Raw genomic sequence first — 18,941 nt, 5'->3', positions numbered from 1 at the left:
TGGGAACCCGCCCCCGAAGTTTATCAGGAACTGAGGACCTTGGCAGTCACTCATGCTTGCATCATAACATATTGCCTAAAATTCCCAGTAAATTCCCTACTTAGATTTAATTTCACAAGTATATGCACAGACCTGTCTGCTCCAACAGTTATTCTGGGGAGAGCCCAGGGATTTTAAAACATTACAAATGTTCTCTGCAGCTCATGTTGCAAGCTCGAGCAAATCATTTTTGTTTTTCCAGTATCAGAGAAAGGTCAGCCTGTGTTTGTGTGCGCGAGTATGCTCATCTGACAAACAGATGTCCACTGGATGAAGTAACTGCTGAATGATGCAGCTTCATTTTCTGAAAATATGTTAAAACTGGCCTGAACTTTTGCCAGTGTCGATTTGTTTGGTCCAGGGCGAAATATCTTGACAAATCTTTGATGGATTGCCATAACATTTTACACAGACGGTCTCTGGGTCCTTTGGATGAACCCTAAGTACTTTTGATAATCTTCTTACTCTATCTTGAGCACCACCATTAGTTTAACATATGTTTTTGTTTAAAATATCTCAACAACTAGTAGATGTCTTGCTGTGTAAATCTGGTGAACACATACATGGAAATGCATTCAGAGGAAAGGTAATCACTTCCAATGTAATCACATAGATCCCCCTGACTTCTTTGGTATATGGTTTAATGCAAAAGTAAAGAGAGCTGCCATCAGCTGTAGCAAATATTAGCACACCAACACGCTAAACTATCAGTGGACATGGTAAACATTACACTTACTTGACATCCACACGCATTGTGAGCATTTCTGTTCGTCAAGGGCAGTTGGATGAACATTCTTAAAGTTTTAAGCTGGGCCTGATCCTGAGCTTGAAATGTAGCATTTTTCAAGCATTTTTCACAAGGTATGTGAGCAGATGAGCCAACCAACGCTGACACAACATGAGAACAGCAAAGTCTTGTTGCAAATTTAACACCACTGTCCATCCAGGGTCACACATTTCAATGGAACTGTGAATTTTATTGTGAATGAAGGGACACCTTATTCATGTATATTCATACAAAGATTTATCTCATAATAATAAGCTATTAAATCCATGACTGCAACTACAGTTTTTCATCCAGCTGGCCCAAATCCATGCATCCAGATGGGGCGTCACAGCATGATCGCCTGTGCAGTTGTCATTCCCAGGCCATCAGTAGCTTGTGGAATGGTACAAAGGCACCATAGCCCAGCTTGCTAAAAGGAAACAAGAACAGAAATGATAAAGTTTCACAATGACGGGCGTGTTGAAAGTAAATTTCAAATCAAATCTTCCACATAGAAGCTTGAAGCTTACAGTAAAGTTCATTGTATTTCGCTGCACGGGCTCATGAAGAAAAGACTAGATTTCATTCGCATGGCAATTCAAGTGAGTTCACAACCCACATCCCAAGATAACGTCTCACTTCTTAAATGCTGTTATTTGAGAATGCCAAGTTTACCTCACCTTGGGATTTGCATATTGAGCCCAGCCACTAAGTGCATAGGATTTGCTCAAGTATGTCTGGAGGCATTGTTTGCCTGTTAAATACCTGAGGGCATAGTGTGACACCTTCGTTCACCACGAGCCACTTTATTGTAATTGTATGTGTTTAACACAAGCTGTGGAAATACTTTAACAACCGATGATCCTGCCAGAACATCAGCAGGCCATTTAAGTGCACTGTGTCAATTTGCAGTGTAATAAATCAACTTCTGGTCCACAAACACAGTAATAAGGATTTGAAGGAGGCATATGAATTGTCAGAATTCAAAAAGCAGTGAATTTGTTCCAGTCAACCACCGCACTTCAGCACTGAACGTCAAGCTGATCGCCCTGAAGGAGCTACACCTTGTTTGTGTTCCAACAATATTATATCGGTTACCATTCAAAGTAGCTTTGTCCCCTGTGGCTGCCATCATGCAATCCGTGATCAGGTGTCAGCAGCTCCACCCCGAGGTGGAGCTCTGCCTCCCCCTGCAGGTGACCCAGGTAACGAATTGTCCCTGTGCTGATCCGTCCAGATGGCAGCATGATCCTGACACGGTGACCCAGCTCCAGGTCCATGGGAGAGTGGGGTACAAAGACCCGGTGAGGCCCATGGGACGTCCTCCACGACCTCACGCTGGAGGAGGAGAAGGGTTCATGCCAGTCATATCACAAAAACTGAGATGAATATGACCAAATCTGTTGTACTTCTGTAGTAACATTTGTGCTATACAGGGGTGTTCTTTCTTTTCTTAACCTTTATTATATAAAAAGTCACATACAATTTGAAGTTTTGTTTGCATTTTGGGAAATACTGTTTTCTGGCAGGGGAGTTAAAGGAGAAGATAGATTCTACTTTCATGTCTGTACAGCAAATATGATACGACACGCTATGTGTGTATTTATGTTCCCAAGGTCCTACATTCCCAAGTCTAATATTCTGTTATCACACATTAACTCTCCTATTGTCTTGGAGGTCAAAACTGTGAGCCTTACCTTGGAAACACAAGACCCTGAGAGAGCACATATGGGGAACTGATGAGGCATGTAAACATAGAAGTGACCCCTCAGACACCAGTTAGCTTAGCTTAGCTTAGCACAAAGACAAAGAGGGCTCTGTCCACTGGAAGCAGAATCCACATACTAATGTCTACAAAGCTCACCAATTTGCACAATATCGCAGTTGTTCAGGCTACACAAAAACAGACTTTTGAGGAGACCTTGAGACAATTTCCAGGATATCTTTGACAGGAAATAGCGACATCTTCAGCCGAATTTGAAACCTGTCGTTTTTCATGAGGCCTCAGGACATCTCCAGTATTGATTGTGGTGACCAAAGCAGGTATTTGAAGCCAAAACATGTTTCCTCACCCTAACACAGTGGTTTTTGTGCTTAAACCCTAACCTAACAAAAATTTTTAAAAACAACAACAAACATTAAAATAAAACAGGGAATTGAACCTGGGGAAGAAAAATGAAAAATTGCAAAATAAAGATGTGAAGTGGGAACATATCTGTGGTTTTGGCAACATACATTGCCAGCATGTATTCTAGGAATTGAACTGGTTGTCAGGCAGCTCATGAAGACTACAGAAAGATGCCGCTCGCTCCCAATCAGGAAGTAGTCTGGCGCACAACTCCTCTGAAACCTTGACATTGTTCATTTCACTCTTTGGGCTTTGTGTAGATGAACCTTAGAGTTGCTGCTAGGTGGGTTTTGTCACCTTTAGACAAAGCTAGGCTGATGCTAAGCTAACCAGCTGCTGGATGTAGCTTCATATTTAACCATGCAAATAAAGTGCGGTTGGTCTCTTTACCCAACTCTGTCCAGAACCATTCCCTCAAGGCCCGGTACCTGGTGGCTGAAGACGAGGAGGAGCCAGCCCTCGAGCTCTGTGTCGATGACGAGGACAACTGGCTGCCTGACAAACTGCTTGTGTCGCCTCTTGATGACGCCTCAGACCCCCTGTGTTGGAACATCGTCCTCGGGAGGCCGCCTGTTCATTAGAGAATAGCAGCTGTCGTCATTATTTGATTCAGAGGCCATGGATGAGAATTTCTGAATGGTCTCAGCCTTCATTCATTTTATTTACCTGAACACTCCTCGAAAACTCCATTGTCTGCTCCCGACTGGTCGTCGTAACGGTCAACTTTCACCAACACTCCAGCCTGAGAGGCCAGCGAAGGAGAAGGAGACACGTCGTTATAAGTGAAGTTGTCAACACGACGCTGACCACACACACACACACTCGGAACCACACCTGATTAAGCAGCTCTTCCTGTTTTCTCTGCAGCTCTGCAAACCTCCTTTCCCACGATGCTCTCTCACAGGCGATCCTGGTCTTGAGAGACAGTATGTCTTTCTCGGTTTTGGTCAGTCTTTTATGGAGTGCAGCCGTACGGTCAGGGCTACCTGGGATGGCTGTGATCCCTTTGCTTTCAGGGCCTGACAAATAAAGTCAAATAAGGTCATTGTGGCTCTACTTAGACGTGCGCTGATGAGATCTAAAGCAGATTTACACTAGGATGTATAGACCTTTGGCTCCATAAACTAGATAAGACATGACAGCTTGTTCTTGGTTTGCATTTGACCTCGACAGGTGTGATAGAGTGACTTTTATTACGGTTGTTATTGAAGGCAGGCATTTCTTTATAATCTCCCCCAAAAAAGGGCCAATGCACATTGAACCCTCCTGTTGTCTTCAGGTCAAAAATGACTCGAAACTGTGTTTAACAGCAGAGAAAACGCCTAAAATGTTGTTTTTTGCAACTTGCAATTTTATGACTTTTCCAAAAGTGACCCTGACATTGGACGAAGGTAAATATTGCCTTTATTGATATGTCCATGGAAGCTGTACACCACGTGGGTACAAAGATTGTCTTCAGGTCATTTTTGACTCAGCAGTTAAAATCACAGTCACAGAGTCAGTTAAAGACTACAAAGCACACACACACACACACACACACACACACTGTGCCGATTGATCTCAGACATAAGACTTAAGGCTCAACACACCTGCATCCATAAATTGATGTAAGCCAGCTAAATAATCATTAAGTAAAGATTTTTTTATGAGATCCTTACCCACAACTTGTTTCAGCTGCCGGCTTGTGTCCTTTGTAATGCGCTGTTCCCTCGGCAAGAATTGGATTGCATTGTATGGGCATATCTGAAGTGCAAAAAAAGACTTGTCTTATATTCGCATATAAAAAATCAACCTTTATGTGTTATTGGCAAGATATCCAAATGTCCGTACAAAATATAAGTTGCGAGGAGTAAACACTCACCCAAAGGAACCTGCAGGTGCACAGTATCCCCTTGAACGTCCATGTAAACACAGTCCAGAGGGTGTACCTTGTCATGCTGAAGCATATTCACCTCACATTGTGCTACTTGACAGGGGAGAGAATCATCTATTACAGCCAGTGGTGGGATTATTTAATCTAAATTGTAATTACACTGACTCAAATTTTAATTAACAGTACTTTACTTGAGTAATCCCGTTAATTGACACATTAACATTCTACTACGTTTCAGAGAGAAATATCATCCTCTTTATTTTTCCCCACATATATCTGACAGCTTTATAAATTGAGATTTTACATACAAAACATTTGAGGAGCTTTTAAAACATGATGCAGTGTGATCATAAACATTATATTACATACGGGCCCTAATTATTACACAAATAATCTATGAGTTACTTAATCAGTTACCATAAAATCAATCAGCAACTGTTTACACAATTGATACATTTTTATGTGTCATGTACGTTTTGCTTATTTTCTCTTTATTAAATACAATTAAACTGAATGATTTTCAATTTTAGACTGTTAGTTCGACAAAACAAGACATTTTAAAGTGTCACTTTGGGTCTTGGGTAATTGTGTAACTTTTAATAAAAAAAACAAACAATACATAATAAATAAATAATCAAGGAAATAATCTGTAAATTAATCTGTAATTCAACAGAATCACTTGTTGCTGTACTAAATAAGACCGCCGAAAATTAGCTCCACCTCAACAACAATAAAATTCTCCTTAAATGCAAATGTCCATAATGAGATAATAGTAATTCACAGGGAGCATTGTTCTGCATGAAATACGTTTACTTAGTAACATTTTCAATGACTTCTACGTGTAATTGAGTATTTGTTCATTGTGTTGTTGTTACTAAATGATCTGAATACTTCCTCCAACACTGATTTACAGCTCGTAGTGAGCTGAAGTCATTCAGGTGAAACGATATTGGATCTCTGCATTGCATTGCACTGATGACTGTTATAGATTTTATTTTTATTGAATCGTGGTCTAATGAGTCCAAAGGATCAGGTGTAGCGTGGTAAAGATAATGGGCTATGCTACAGGTAGGTGGCTGCCCTGTTGTGACCTCATCCACAAACAAACACACATACAGCAGAAACGTGGGTGGCAGTGTGCCGTGGGAGAAATGTACAGACGGGAGCTGGACACTGACCTTCGCCAGGAGCTCAACTGTAGGATGTGAGGAAACAGTCCCATGTGGGGTCAGGAGGAAACGGTAGCTCTCATTTCTGCTCAACGTGTCTGTCCTGGTCCACGGTGAATGCTAATGGTGGCGCACAGGATCTCGCTGGCTGGACCCGTCGCAATGTGTGTGATGCAGTGCTGCTGACGACTGCTGGCTAGGTAAATCTTGTCTAATCTTCTTACTTGTGCAGTTAACACAGTCCATTTGCATCCAGGCAGCTTAATTTGGTGCACTGAGCCTCATCTATAAACAATGTGCATAAGCCTCCACACGCAGTGCAACTGTTACCCCGCCCTGTTGCAGGATTCAGTGTCAGCATCCATCTGTTCTGAAGAAATACACAAATGCAAGGCCAAATATGTCCCGTTTAATTCATGACATGCTTTATTTACAGTTCCCTACTGTGACCGCATCACACATATGTGTTCTCTGAGATTGTTTTGTATCTATTTCAGGTTGCTGGTGTAGGAACTCCAAAGAACAAACGCGTCACTGTTCATGCAGGCCTGCAGTGTACTTACATTAGAATGTTGTTCTGTTGTATTGCTCTCTGTGGACATTGTGCCCTTTGTTCGGTCATTTCATGACAAAACTTCCAGGGGGACTGCAGATTATTTCTCTCACCATCATTTGTTTCTTATTTTGTGGTTTTGGGTATCAAACGGGAACAATGTTCCAGTGCGGTACTCACTCATTTAAACTTCTGCACCCTGGAAAGTTACACTGCCGCGAATATACAAGTTTCTGAGAGTCAGATAGACCTCAGTGGTTCGATTTATCTGATTTAATATAAATACACCAGTGTATCTTACTTCCCACTGGTAGATAGTGGTCAGGAAGAGGATTATTTAAGAGGTGTTTGTCCAACCGAAACCGCTGCATCATGCATCTCGCTCTCTGGGAAATAAGGTGTGAAAATGGTTTTGGTTTGTTCCAAGTTGATAATCCTATTGATTTTTACAATGCAAGAGTCTTTGGTTTCAAAGTAAAGCTGGACATTCAATTGAAATGTGAGCCAACAGGCAATATCTACCTGGGCGTGAATAGGCGTATAAATTTTAGTGCTTACATCGACAGCTTCTGTTCTGGTTTCTTGTGTTGTGTTTTTCAGATACAGAAAAAAAAGGACTTTCATCTCAAGTCTCAAGTATATGTGTAGATATATTACGTGTGGTTATATACACTTTTGTCTACCTGTGTATTTTTCCATGTAATAAGTGTACATGTATGAAACCAAACCACCTTAAAACAACAGAGGAAACGTGAAAATACTGCGCTCATGCTCTGGTTAAGTCTACGCACAAAAAACACTTGGTTACCGTCAGAAAAAAAATCATGTTTTGGCCTAAAATACCTGTTTTACTCACTAAAGCACAGCTGGAGATGTCTTATTAAAAACACCTGGTTTTGTTGCCACAAATCTGGCTGAAAATCTCCAGAATTCCCATTAAAATGTTCAGTGTTTTGTCACCACAAACCCTCATAAACTCTGTGCAATATCCAGCAATATCACACTTACAAATGTTGAAACTCTGCAGTGGATTCAACACAGTCTCAAAATTGGTTTAGCAGCCATCTCACCAGCACTGTGATCATGCTGTGAGACACTTTGTGGACATGTCAGTATGGTAAATAGCCTATGACACATACAAATGTTAACGTATTAATGGTTTGCAGAAATGTTAACTGCCAACATTTGCCAGTAGGATAATTTATCGTGGATTGACAGACAGAGAAAAAAGTCGTATCAGGTGGTGACCTCTCAGTCCAAAAATGTTGATAGATATAGTAAGGAGCATGTATGTGATATTTCCCTGAGGAAGCAGGAGAGGGCCATTCCAAGAAAACTGGAGAAGTGGATCATCTCAACTGCAAGCAGAGGATGCTGTCATATGTCAATCTGGATAAACCACAAGGACAATATGGGCACAAATTATTACATTTAAAAAGTGACCAAAGAAAAAAAGACATTTTGGTTATTGTTGCTACAACATCGTTTGATTGAAAGTGACAGAGAACAAAACCAACAGTCCTTTTTCAAAGTAAAGACGAGGCCAATATGTGGTTGTTGGTGGTTGTTTTCAATCTTTATTGTGTGAAATGCCCTTTTTTGCGTTGTCCTAATATCCCCTCAGGAGACCTAAAGACGAAATGTTGCATTAAAAAGGCTGTAACTTTGGTGGATAACTTTGTTGGTTTTTCCCAGATTCTCATGTTAGCTTCTGTTCTGTTCACCACCCGTGTGTGCAAAAGGAAACAGCTACAGCATCTATTGTGATGTACATATGGACATATTAGTATTAGAAAAAAATGTTACAACTAGTTCATTTTTATTTTATTTTATTTTTTTACATCTTCTATTCATTGAACTCCACAAGCAACAGGAATCATCATAGATACAGATAATACAGGCTGAGTGTTTTAGAGTCTTTTAAAATAAGTAACCACAACAGCTCACATTCCACCTTTAGAAAACAATATAACCTCGAACAGTAAGACATTAAAAATAACATCCAAAGCTTGATAATTCCCTGGTATGCATCTTTGGTCACAGCACCTTGAATAAGCCACACAGCAGACAACATCTCATGTGTGTCATGCAGCTGCAATGAAAAAAAAGACTTCTGTCACCTGAATTGTGCAAGTGCCTTTTGTGTGGTGCCCAAGAATTCTACGTTCTTTTTGGCCACAAAGAGGTAATTGTAGTCTGCGGGGGCTGTATGGCTGGCAGAGAGCTGGGGGTCTGATTTCACATTGTGTTGAACAGAAACTAGCAGTTTCCTATACAATCGCCCCCGCAGGGCACTGAAACCTCACCTGTACTTTTATGCGTTAGGGAAAAAGGTTTTAATCCACTGAGTTATTTAGGTGAATCTTTAATGACCGGGTGCCCAGTTTTTAGTTAACTTTCATAATAGCAACCTGACACTTTGAGGTTTGGATGTAACGTAATATCTTCTTTTATGTGACGTTGGCACACAATGAAGCAGCATTGAAAGATGAAGTATTTTTAGCACAGTCTTACTACTTATTATTAGATATTTAAGAAGATATTTAATTACAATTGAATAATCTGTTCTCTAATTCATTCATTTATTCAACCTTCGTTTAAATAAAGACCAGGCTCTCATTTTCAATTATATCGAGAGCACAAATTAAAAAAAAAAAAACTGAATAGGTGTAAAAATGTGAAGAGAAACAGTGAGTCAGAGTGTTTCAATTTAATGTTTAACCTGAATTTCTACCGGGTCAACCAGATTTAAAATTCATCACCGTCATAATGGGATTATTGTGGAAATATGAGCTTTTAGTTTTAACACACGATGCTCTAACTTAACCTGCATGTTAAGATAACAACCAACATGAACTTCCGGGAATCATTACCGCATCACTTCTGGCGGCATCTTCTCAGACCCACCCGGCAACAGCAGCGGCCGTTAGTCTCCTCCCCTCACGCTGGTGTAGCTGTGCAGGTGAGAGTTTCCACTTGCTGGGTCGCCACTACAGTGCTGTCGGCAGGAAGAGGAGGGGGGAGGTGACAGAGAGTCAGCAGAGAAAGGGAACAGCACAGAGAGAGAGTGAGAGAGAGCTCATTCACTTCAACGACAGCTGACAAAGAAAAAAGAAAAACAACCACAAAGTGCCCAGCAGGTGAGTGGACCTTCACTGAAAAACATCATTGATTTTTAAATGAATTTTGTGAGTTTTAGATTTGATTTTTGCTAAATAGAGCTTTGGTGTGTGTGCTCAGGGAACCACAGGTCGCTGCAGGTCAACAACAGTGGTACCATTGTAGCCAGGCAATGATGCAGCAGGGAAATGTTTGTTTTGTGGTTTCCGTTAAAGATGTTATTGTATGTGTGCACCGTTAACAAGTTCTATCAAGAAACTGTTGATCGGTAATAGTCATTTTGACGATTATATGAGTGGATCTACTTGAATCCAAATATATTTCAGTCAAATGAAAGAATCAAGCAAAACAATTCTATGTTTTTAAGTTGCATTTATCTTATTAGTTTACTTAATGATTTGATTTTTTGTGATGATTTGAATTTTTACGTCTCAAAAGTTACTCAAATCACTCTATTTTGTCTGATTTCAAAATTACTCACAATCATTGTCAGTTTTCTGTTTCTTGCACATAGACACAAGTTGCTCGAAATGCGCTCATTAATGAAACAGTGTCTTATGAGGATAAAGACATTGTCAGATCAGGAATTGAGGCCTCTATCTGCTTTGTTTACCTCAACCTATCATCAAATCTTCCACATGATTCACTGGTGCAACATGATGAAAATGTGCATGGGGCGATTATGTGACAAGACCAAAAGGAAGGTGTGACTAATGGCATTAAGCACCTGAACACCTCTTGAATGTCACGAAAACGAAGTCTCATCTTTACTTTTTTTTCCAATTAAACTCTCCATTTTGACCTGGAAGCCAAAATGGCCTCTGTTGTTAGCCAGTTTCCAGGGTGTAGAGCCCACAGGAGCCCGAGCTGGGATCCAAGGGAGAGGGGAAAATAACAAGCCGCGCCGCTTCGCAATTCTCCCAGAGGAGCAGAATGAGGAACAAACACATTTTAATTACGTTCTCTGACAAACCACCGTGAACAGAGAGACACTGAAATTATTTTAGCAGGAAAGACCTCAGTGTTTTTTAAATGTCCCGACCAATTCAAAGCTTTGGTTCAGGATGAAACTGTGTGTAAAAGTGTGAAAAACGTGAGCTTTAAAATCTCACATTCATCCATTTTCTTCTACTGTGACTCAGCCAAAACAATTAAGAGATCAGTTTCAACAGAACAATTAGAGGATTGTAGAAAGAGGAGGCCACAGATGACTTAGCTTCTCACAGATCAAAAGAGCTGCCCGGGTGAGTTACAATGAAGGACCTCTGCTGTAGTTCAGAGACCGTAAGCATGAGTAAACTGTTTGTATTGCTCCCATATTACCATCCGTCGTACAGATCTCTTGTCAGCATATGCATTGAGTCTGTTAGTGCTCAGTTTATTCTGCAAGAAGAGATTTGTCACCTGGCCTGTGTGAAACTTAGTGGACGGTAATAGAGGAGCATCCGTTGGCCGCTTTATTCAAGTGAATTTGTTAGTCTCACCCTTCCCTTTGCAAGGATTTTGACAGTTGTGACTTCATTACAGGCTGGATAAAGAGCTCTCTCCCCTTTCTGCCGATGTGATAATGGCCTCCACCACTTTTATAAAAGGCACAGGTAAGAGTGTGTTTGCTTGTTGAAAATCACTGTGATGGATCATAGAGATGTCTGCACTCAGAGCCATATTGCAAATATGTTCTTCCTGCCAATCTAGCTGTCAAGTCTAGGGCTGAAATCACAACTTTGCCTCAAATAACTTAATCAGTATGTACAGCATGAGACACCCTCAATCCTTAGACCCGATATTCAGATAAAGAAAGGAAAGAAGGGGAAAAACAAACCAGTGATCCCTCATTCAGGACAGACGGATCTGCATTAGATGTTGTATGTACAAGAAGAGATAATGCAGTACAGGGGCCTCATTTATGAAATTGACTAGATCAATTTTAAGACTTTATGACTTAAGCTGGTGATGCAGTTTGGAACACATACGCACAACCTATTAACAGTGCGTAGTAGTGGCAAACTCAATAGCTGCATGTTTGGTTTTGTACGTCAACTCACTGTTAAGTTCAGTAGATAATACGTTTCCCCTTAACTTCAAACTCCTATACCATCGGCATGATCTCGATTTGGATTTTCTCTTTCGGCCCGCGGGTGTTTCAGACTGAACCCTCCTTTGTGCTGCTACCACATGAAGGGAAATCACTGGGCAGGTGCCGTCAATTTAGGTTAAGCGAGGGTTTTACATTCAGCATCTGTTATAAATCATAAACACGCGATTTTGTTCAAAGACAACGTCGTTTTAATAAATGAGGCCCCAGGTCTTGTTCAGAGACACTATGGCAGGCCACATGGCAACATGTGGTTCAACCTGAAATCTCCTTCTGCCTGGTGAGACAGGCCTGTTCATTCATGTTTTATATGCAAAGCATCATATGAATTCGATTTACTGTAAAGTGTATATTTTGTGCCATGTGGGCTGCATAATATATTGGATGAAAGCCATGTAAACAAGAATGACGCAGCGTATATCTCAGCATACAGTCTCCTTTATCCGCATGAAACTGTACTCAAACATAGATACCAGCCACCTAAACACGGCTGACTCTTTTCGAGATCCATGCATTGTTCCCTGAGAAATTAATGAAAAGGGAAACAAAACACAACAACAGCAAAAAAAAAATCTCGCAGTTTTGAGAATTCCTGAATCTGTTCCTTTATCACAATCCACACTGAAAGTGAATGACGTCCATCCCGTTGAGTCATTTTTGTGTAATGCTGCCGACAAACCATCTAACGTGTAAACAGACTAACTGTCACAGGTGAAAAACAAAACCTCCTTGGCAGAGGTAATGACTCACTCATAGTCGCTAAACGTGTGTTTGCCAAAAAGAAACTCTGGGACTCTGCTGTCACCCTCCCAAAAGCAAAGATGTCATGCTGCAGCTCTCTCATGAATAGATGACACGTGCATGTTGGCATAGCTACTGTACAGCGCGCCAGGGCTGCACATGCGGCCTCACACGTACTCACATGCACGCATGTATAAGTTTAAATTCTGTCTGCTCCAGTTATTTCTTTGTTGCTCTCTTTATTTACATGTGAATGTTGAAGAGTCGGGTGCTGTCAGTCATCAGTCAGTTCAGTAGATGCTGAGATGACGCCCATTTGGATTCATCCTCTGGGTATCATGAACATTTGTAACAAGTTCTATGGCGAATGAACTTGAGACTGAGACTGTTTCATAATTAGTTAAAAGTTCCTCGTAGTACATTTAACCAAAAACTTAAGTCAACCTAATGATTCGAAAAGGCAGGAAAGTAAGGAAGTCACCAGAAGCAGTAGGCGCTCCCTCTGAGGACCATGCATTACTGTGCAAAACCCTCTCAGGCTGATAAGTTTACTGGCCACACTTGCATTTAGTACCACTGGAGTATTTCTTGTATTTATTTCTACGGCAACCGATGCAAGACAAATATCGTCCTTGCATTGTTAAAAGGGTCTGCAGTAGATTTCACGTGTTCTGCTTTCCCTAAACTAAAATACATGTCTTCCCACTGTGTTTCCCAACAGGCTTCACTGGACTGCTGAGCCTCCTCCTGTTAGGAATACTTCTGCCGTCAGTATTATCAGTAACTTCCATGCCGTATAATGCGACCAACGGTAAGGCAATGACCACCACCCAACCAGTCCCCAACAACCTCCATAAAAAAATGTGGAGGCAAAGGAATTAATGTTGGGCTGTTTCAGTCGACTTTAAATTTATATATTGTTACTTCTGTGTCTTTTCTTCCCCTCAATCTTGACATCCGTCTTTTTCCCCACAGATATGAACGGAACTGCTATGCCATATACTCCATCAATGAGCATGGCAAGTCGAACTTATTTGAGAGAAGTGTATTGTTGAGTTTGTCCGTTTTCCCACATCAGTCCTTGTTCTCCGTCCCTTCAGACTCTCATCGTCATCACGGCCCTTTTCTCCCTCTCAAACACAGATTTACTGCCCCTCGTTCATGTGTAACTACACGGACTGCTATACGATGTACGCCAGTCAAAACACCTCCTCATGTATAGCTTGGTCCTTCTGTCAGGTAGGCGGAACAAAAGACACTGACTTCTCTTAACAGAGGGGTCAGTGACGTTTTTTTATTTTTTTTTCATTTAAAGGAAGAAAATGGGAATGCACTTAAAATGTGTCCTTTTAATGTGTCCTTCTTCAATGCATCAGCTGATGAGACAGACGGACATGAGCTACGTTGCCGGCTGCGTCGCCTCCTGTGCTGACAGCTGCGTCGACGCCTCTCAGACCAACTGCTCTGTGAACTGCTGCAACTCTACTGGCTGCCTAAACGCCACGTTTGCATCCATGATGATGATGACGACAACCACAGGTGAACTCAGACTCGCCTTCCACATCTTTAACCTCCTCCTCCCACGGCTCTTATAATTGCTGACCATCTCCGGAATCCGCTGCATGTTCCACCAACTCATTCGCAGGAACTGATGTCGGCATTGTGCTTTTCTGTCAACCACAGTTATGTTGATGGTCTGGTTAGGTTTAGTCACATAAACCACTTGGTTGGGGCTTGGAAAAGATCACATTTTGGCTTACAATACCTGTTATTTTGCCACAAACACAGCTGGAAAATATCCCAATCTATTCGTCTTGACATCTCACTGAACTTTTTTTTTTTGCCACAAGAATGGGTGCAAAATGTCCAAACAGTCTTTCCACCTGGAATTCAACCTCCATGATTGTTTCAGTCTCACCAAATAACAAGATGTTTCTGCTAACTTTTTCAGGATTTGTTTTTTGTGCATTGGGATGTACTTCAGCCATGTCGGTGATGTTTCAAGTCAAAATATGAGCTTTTTCTGACCCATAAGCATAAGAGCAAAAAATGAAATGTAAAGTTGCAACGTAGAACAACAAAATTCCAACATATCTGTGGCTTGCAGAAACGAAACGTAATGCCGAAATGTATTCTGGCGATTTAGTTGCCCACCAACACAACCACCTCCGGAGGCTTAGCACTGACCATTACCACCCAGTCCCCCACAAACAACCCTGCAGAGGGTCAGCGAGCAAACAGTCTGGCACTAGCACAGCCACTGCATCTTCAGCACCCATCGCCTTTAATTCAATCAGTGCTTTTTAACTCAGTAACACCCTCTGCTCCCTCCACAGCTGGACCAACAGCCGTGACCCAGACCAGCAACACCATGACAACCTCAGTGAATTACGCCAGTCAGATATCAAACTCCACTGGTATGCTTTGTTTCACCAGATTATAAGATTCACCTTCCAGACACTTTTTTCCCCATGCAAATAAAAGAAAAATGTTGTTTTCTATGTCTGTCCCTACCCTTGACCGTGACATCCATCTCTTCACCACAGACATGAATGGAACTGCTATGCCATATACTCCACCAATGAGCATGGCAAGTCAAATTTATTCGAGAGAAGTGTATCATTGTGTTTGTCTGTTTTCCCTCATTTACTTGTTCGCCGCCCCTTTAGACTCTCACCTTCATCACGGTCCTTTCATCCCCCTCAAACACAGATATACTGCCCCTCGTTCATGTGTAACTACACGGACTGCTACATGATGTACGACAGTCAGAACGCCACCTCGTGTGCTTTGGGCTGCTGTCAGGTAGGTGGAGCGAAAGACGCCGACTTCTCTTATCAGAGGGGTCAGTGGGGTTTTTGTTTAAAGGAGGCAATGAAAGGCAATTGCACTTAAAATGCATCTCTTTAATGTGTCCTCCTGCAATGCATCAGATGATGAGACTGACGGACATATGCTACGTCGCTTCCTGCGTCGCATCCTGTGCTGAAAGCTGCGTCAACGCCTCCCAGACCAACTGCTCCGTGAACTGCTGCAACTCCACCGGCTGCCTCAACGCCACGTTTGCGTCCATGATGATGACCACAACCACAGGTAAGCTCTTGACTCTTACAATTGCATTCTATTTATCGCCCTCGCACTGTCCTTGATTATGTTTCATCTTAAGAGTCATGACTGCATGTTTACAGGCGTGCACTATTAGTCCCAGGTCTGGAGTTCTTTTCATACTGTACGCTGTCCCTCGCTTGATTTTAGACATGGCGAGAACAACAACAGTGGCAACGACGCCAGCGACGACGACAACAACCACAGCAGCCACTACGATGATGGCCTCCAGTACACCACCGACAGCAGACAATGTAAGGACAAAAGGGCTGCATGTGTGAGTGTGTGCTGACGTATGAATGATGCGAGACCAAAGTGCTAAAAAGAGGAATTCATTCAATTCTGCGGCTGAAAGTCAGCTTGCCAATTCCCAGTGGATGTAATAACAATCTGCCATTCATGTGATGTTTCGGATTGAACAATAAAACAGTTATTGCCATTCAGGGTGAGCCAGGCCTGGTGTCAGATTGCTATCACCCCCTCTTTTTTCTTCTGTGTTGTTTCTTTCAGGGAAAGAAATGCCATCAAGGTACATGCACTGGTTCGACCTGCTACACAAATTTTGCACAGGCGGCGCTCCAGACATGCTCCTCTGCACACCTGCACTGTCAGGTGAGAACTGACACACACACACACACACACACACACACACACAGCTTAATGCAAATATGCTGTGGTACAAATTTTAGATCTAGATTCTAAATTCCTGAGTATAAGACTGAGATGAAAATGTCGAAACATCTGAAGTTGTGGCTTATTTGGTAAATATTTATAATAGTTTTTGTCTTAAGCTGTCCCAGCCCCACATGCACAAACTGCACCCATAATACTAATCATTGCATCAATTTAGTTAAGTATAAAGCTGCCAGGAAGCCAAAATACAGGAAAAAATGACACAGGCTTCTCTTCATTTTTGATTTGATTAACCTCCTAACTTCCAACAGTCCCCTTAAATTCGATCAGACCTAATCCAATATCAGACAAGATATGGTCGCTTTTATTTGGATCGGCATCAACTGATACTCTCAGACTTGATACCAGCCAGGCTAATGTGCCTGATTTTGTTCATCAAGATCAATGGCATTGTTCTTTGAGAAATTAATGTAAATTTTAATGAAAAACAAAAATAAAAGCTAATTTCACAAAAGACAGACTGAGACCGATCCTGTTTCCAAGTTTCGGACAAATGGACACTGACCTGCTTGGCAGAGGTGAAAATCTATAATATTTATCGTTGTTGCGCTTTGTTTTAGTAGGCTTACAAATCTCTGAAAACAATTAGACGCAGTTTCCTCTTCTTTTCTCTACATGATATAAAACAAATCAAGTTAAGTGACCAACAGGTACGCAGACCCCAGAGGGTTTAAAACAAAATCTCAGTCTCACATTTAGACTTTTTATACCACTTATAGGTCCCCCACTGTTCTTTCTTGATCACTTTTTTTTTTTGCCTTTGCAGCTGAAAAAAGAGATGGTAGGTTCCGACATGAAGTGGACGGCAGGCTGCGCCATCAACTGTTCTGCTGAGACGCCGTGCAAACAATCCACAACCCCTCCATGTCAACTGGAGTGCTGCAGCGCCACCATGACCTCCTCCTGCCTGTGGCTGAACGGCACGCTGAATGTCCCCAATTTTGCCACAAGAGGTCCTCACCTTAACACAGAATTGGGCGCTTTCTTACTTTGCCTGCTCGCCATCGCCTTGATGCTGTAAGTGAAAGGCAGCATGCTCAGCTGACTGTGTGGATCATAAAGTAACCAGAGCTTTGTTCAGCTCTCAGTCCAGCCAGTCAGGGGGAGGAAAACAAAACAAAACAAAAAAAAAAAAAGCTTAGCAGTGCAGAGCTTAACACGTCATGTTGTTCATATGTGATTGTACTGTATATATGTATGGAATTGATGTAAGGTCTCAGTTACAATGTTGATTTTATTTCTTGTTTTTATAAAAAAAAAAAAAAAAAATCCCAATCAAGTTTTTAATCTCTGGTTCAAGGCTCAATGAAAAATGTGAACTCAATGAAAATCAAAAATCAAAACATGGCGGAGGCCACTCGGTCCTCACATCACTTCAGACTTAGGGTGCAAATCACGGTTCTAATTACCAAGAACAAAACATTTCTTCTCAGTGAACTCGTCATTTTAAATTGCTGTAAACCTTGTCATTTGTTTTAGCCACGACCTTGCCCATAACTGGAATTGAATTCAGTTGCTGAGAGCCAAACACAGTTTTGTTTTGTTTGTGCCTTCACACTTTCAAATGACTGTAGACTAATTTCATCTTTTTTGGAATTGGGTGAGTGATCCTAAAGAGATAAGCGTCTCCATGAACACATTTTATTACCACAAGCTCTCTCTAGATGATCATTTTTCCCTCAAGCCATTGTGAGAGTGACGCAGCTATGACTCTAAATGCACTTTATCAAACACAGATGTTGGGCTGTAACAGGGTGTCGTGAAGGTTTGCTGACGCATTTCTGTAGATGTACTCATAAAAGAAAAAAATTATCTGTGAATCGTGAGTTGGATGTTTATACTGTGTGGTTTACAAAGTATATTTTATGGTATAATGGTGTCGTTGTGTAAATGTTTAATGAAAGCTTTATTAATCTCTTTTTCTAGTTGTGTGTGCTGTATAGAATATACAAATTGTAAGAAAAATTAAATAAATTACATGTACAAATGAATATTTATGTGATTAAGTCGTATTTTATTATTAAATTCAAAAGTCTGCGAACATGCTGATAGCCTGGCCCAACAAAATGACAGTTCTAGGGCCCATTTTGAGGGTCTCTCATGGCCCAGGGCCTCCCGGGACATCATTCACTCCCCCTAGTATGTTTCAGAATGAATCTGAATGCAGACTCCTTACTTGTAATAGAGTATTTTTACTTTGTTGTATTGGTACTTTTATTTAAAGAAACATTATGTAGAGGAGATTTGGCGCCCCCCACAGTTTCAACAAAATGTGTGTCGTAGATACAAATTCAAGGTCTGTAACAGTTTATCAGACGTAAAGTAGGTGCTGACTACAAACAAAACTCATGACATCACAACAGTGTTATGTTTTGAAGACTTGTATGTCAAAGTAAACACGTATGTTACTCTGTGATCCTTCATTCTTACTGAAGACACAGTACCATCAAAATCACTTTTAAGTTGTTATTTTTAGGTTATATCATTACATAATGTTATTTTAAGTACATTTGACATCAGATACTTTAAGACGTTTACTCAAGTACTATTTGCAGGGGTGTCTTTTCACTTTTACCAGAGTAATACTGTGGCATGATATCTTTACCTTTACTCCAGTCTGACTTTTGGGGTTTACAACACTGTCCATCACACAGTAGAG

At 41.2% G+C, this 18,941-nt stretch overlaps 2 protein-coding genes across 2 annotated transcripts; one reads left to right on the top strand and one right to left on the bottom strand.

The window, feature by feature from the left end:
- Positions 1 to 1,124: 1,124 nt before the first annotated feature.
- LOC119005719 lies at positions 1,125 to 4,879 on the bottom strand. The gene is made up of 6 exons (XM_037073589.1): positions 4,795 to 4,879; positions 3,768 to 3,952; positions 3,600 to 3,675; positions 3,362 to 3,503; positions 1,904 to 2,143; positions 1,125 to 1,235 (listed from the first exon to the last, which is right to left on the bottom strand). Exons 1-6 carry the CDS (start codon positions 4,877 to 4,879, stop codon positions 1,178 to 1,180), a joined length of 786 nt encoding a protein of 261 aa, XP_036929484.1. The 3' UTR covers positions 1,125 to 1,177.
- Positions 4,880 to 13,283: 8,404 nt separating this feature from the next.
- LOC119005718 (keratin-associated protein 10-10) lies at positions 13,284 to 18,273 on the top strand. The gene is made up of 10 exons (XM_037073588.1): positions 13,284 to 13,295; positions 13,628 to 13,723; positions 13,861 to 14,023; positions 14,821 to 14,901; positions 15,031 to 15,074; positions 15,197 to 15,289; positions 15,418 to 15,577; positions 15,740 to 15,843; positions 16,100 to 16,201; positions 17,049 to 18,273. The coding sequence occupies exons 1-10, from the start codon at positions 13,284 to 13,286 to the stop codon at positions 17,301 to 17,303; spliced, it is 1,110 nt and encodes a 369-aa protein (XP_036929483.1). The 3' UTR covers positions 17,304 to 18,273.
- Positions 18,274 to 18,941: the final 668 nt, after the last annotated feature.

This window comes from Acanthopagrus latus, chromosome 17 (assembly GCF_904848185.1).
Source record: "Acanthopagrus latus isolate v.2019 chromosome 17, fAcaLat1.1, whole genome shotgun sequence".
Classification (NCBI taxonomy): domain Eukaryota; kingdom Metazoa; phylum Chordata; class Actinopteri; order Spariformes; family Sparidae; genus Acanthopagrus; species Acanthopagrus latus.
Note: the sequence above shows the minus strand (reverse complement) of the source record. Positions and strands in the feature narration are given on the sequence as shown.

Excerpts from the sequence above, each read along its gene's own strand:
- LOC119005719 (XM_037073589.1), bottom strand. The coding sequence starts at position 4,879 with ATGCTTCAGCATGACAAGGTACACCCTCTGGACTGTGTTTACATGGAC. Across the intron at positions 2,144-3,361 it reads TCCTCGTCTTCAGCCACCAG|CGTGAGGTCGTGGAGGACGT; the intron begins GTACCGGGCCTT and ends CTCCTCCTCCAG. Across the intron at positions 1,236-1,903 it reads GGACAAAGCTACTTTGAATG|CAAGCTGGGCTATGGTGCCT; the intron begins GTAACCGATATA and ends GTTTCCTTTTAG.
- LOC119005718 (XM_037073588.1), top strand. Across the intron at positions 14,024-14,820 it reads GATGATGACGACAACCACAG|CTGGACCAACAGCCGTGACC; the intron begins GTGAACTCAGAC and ends CTCCCTCCACAG. Across the intron at positions 15,578-15,739 it reads GATGATGACCACAACCACAG|ACATGGCGAGAACAACAACA; the intron begins GTAAGCTCTTGA and ends GCTTGATTTTAG.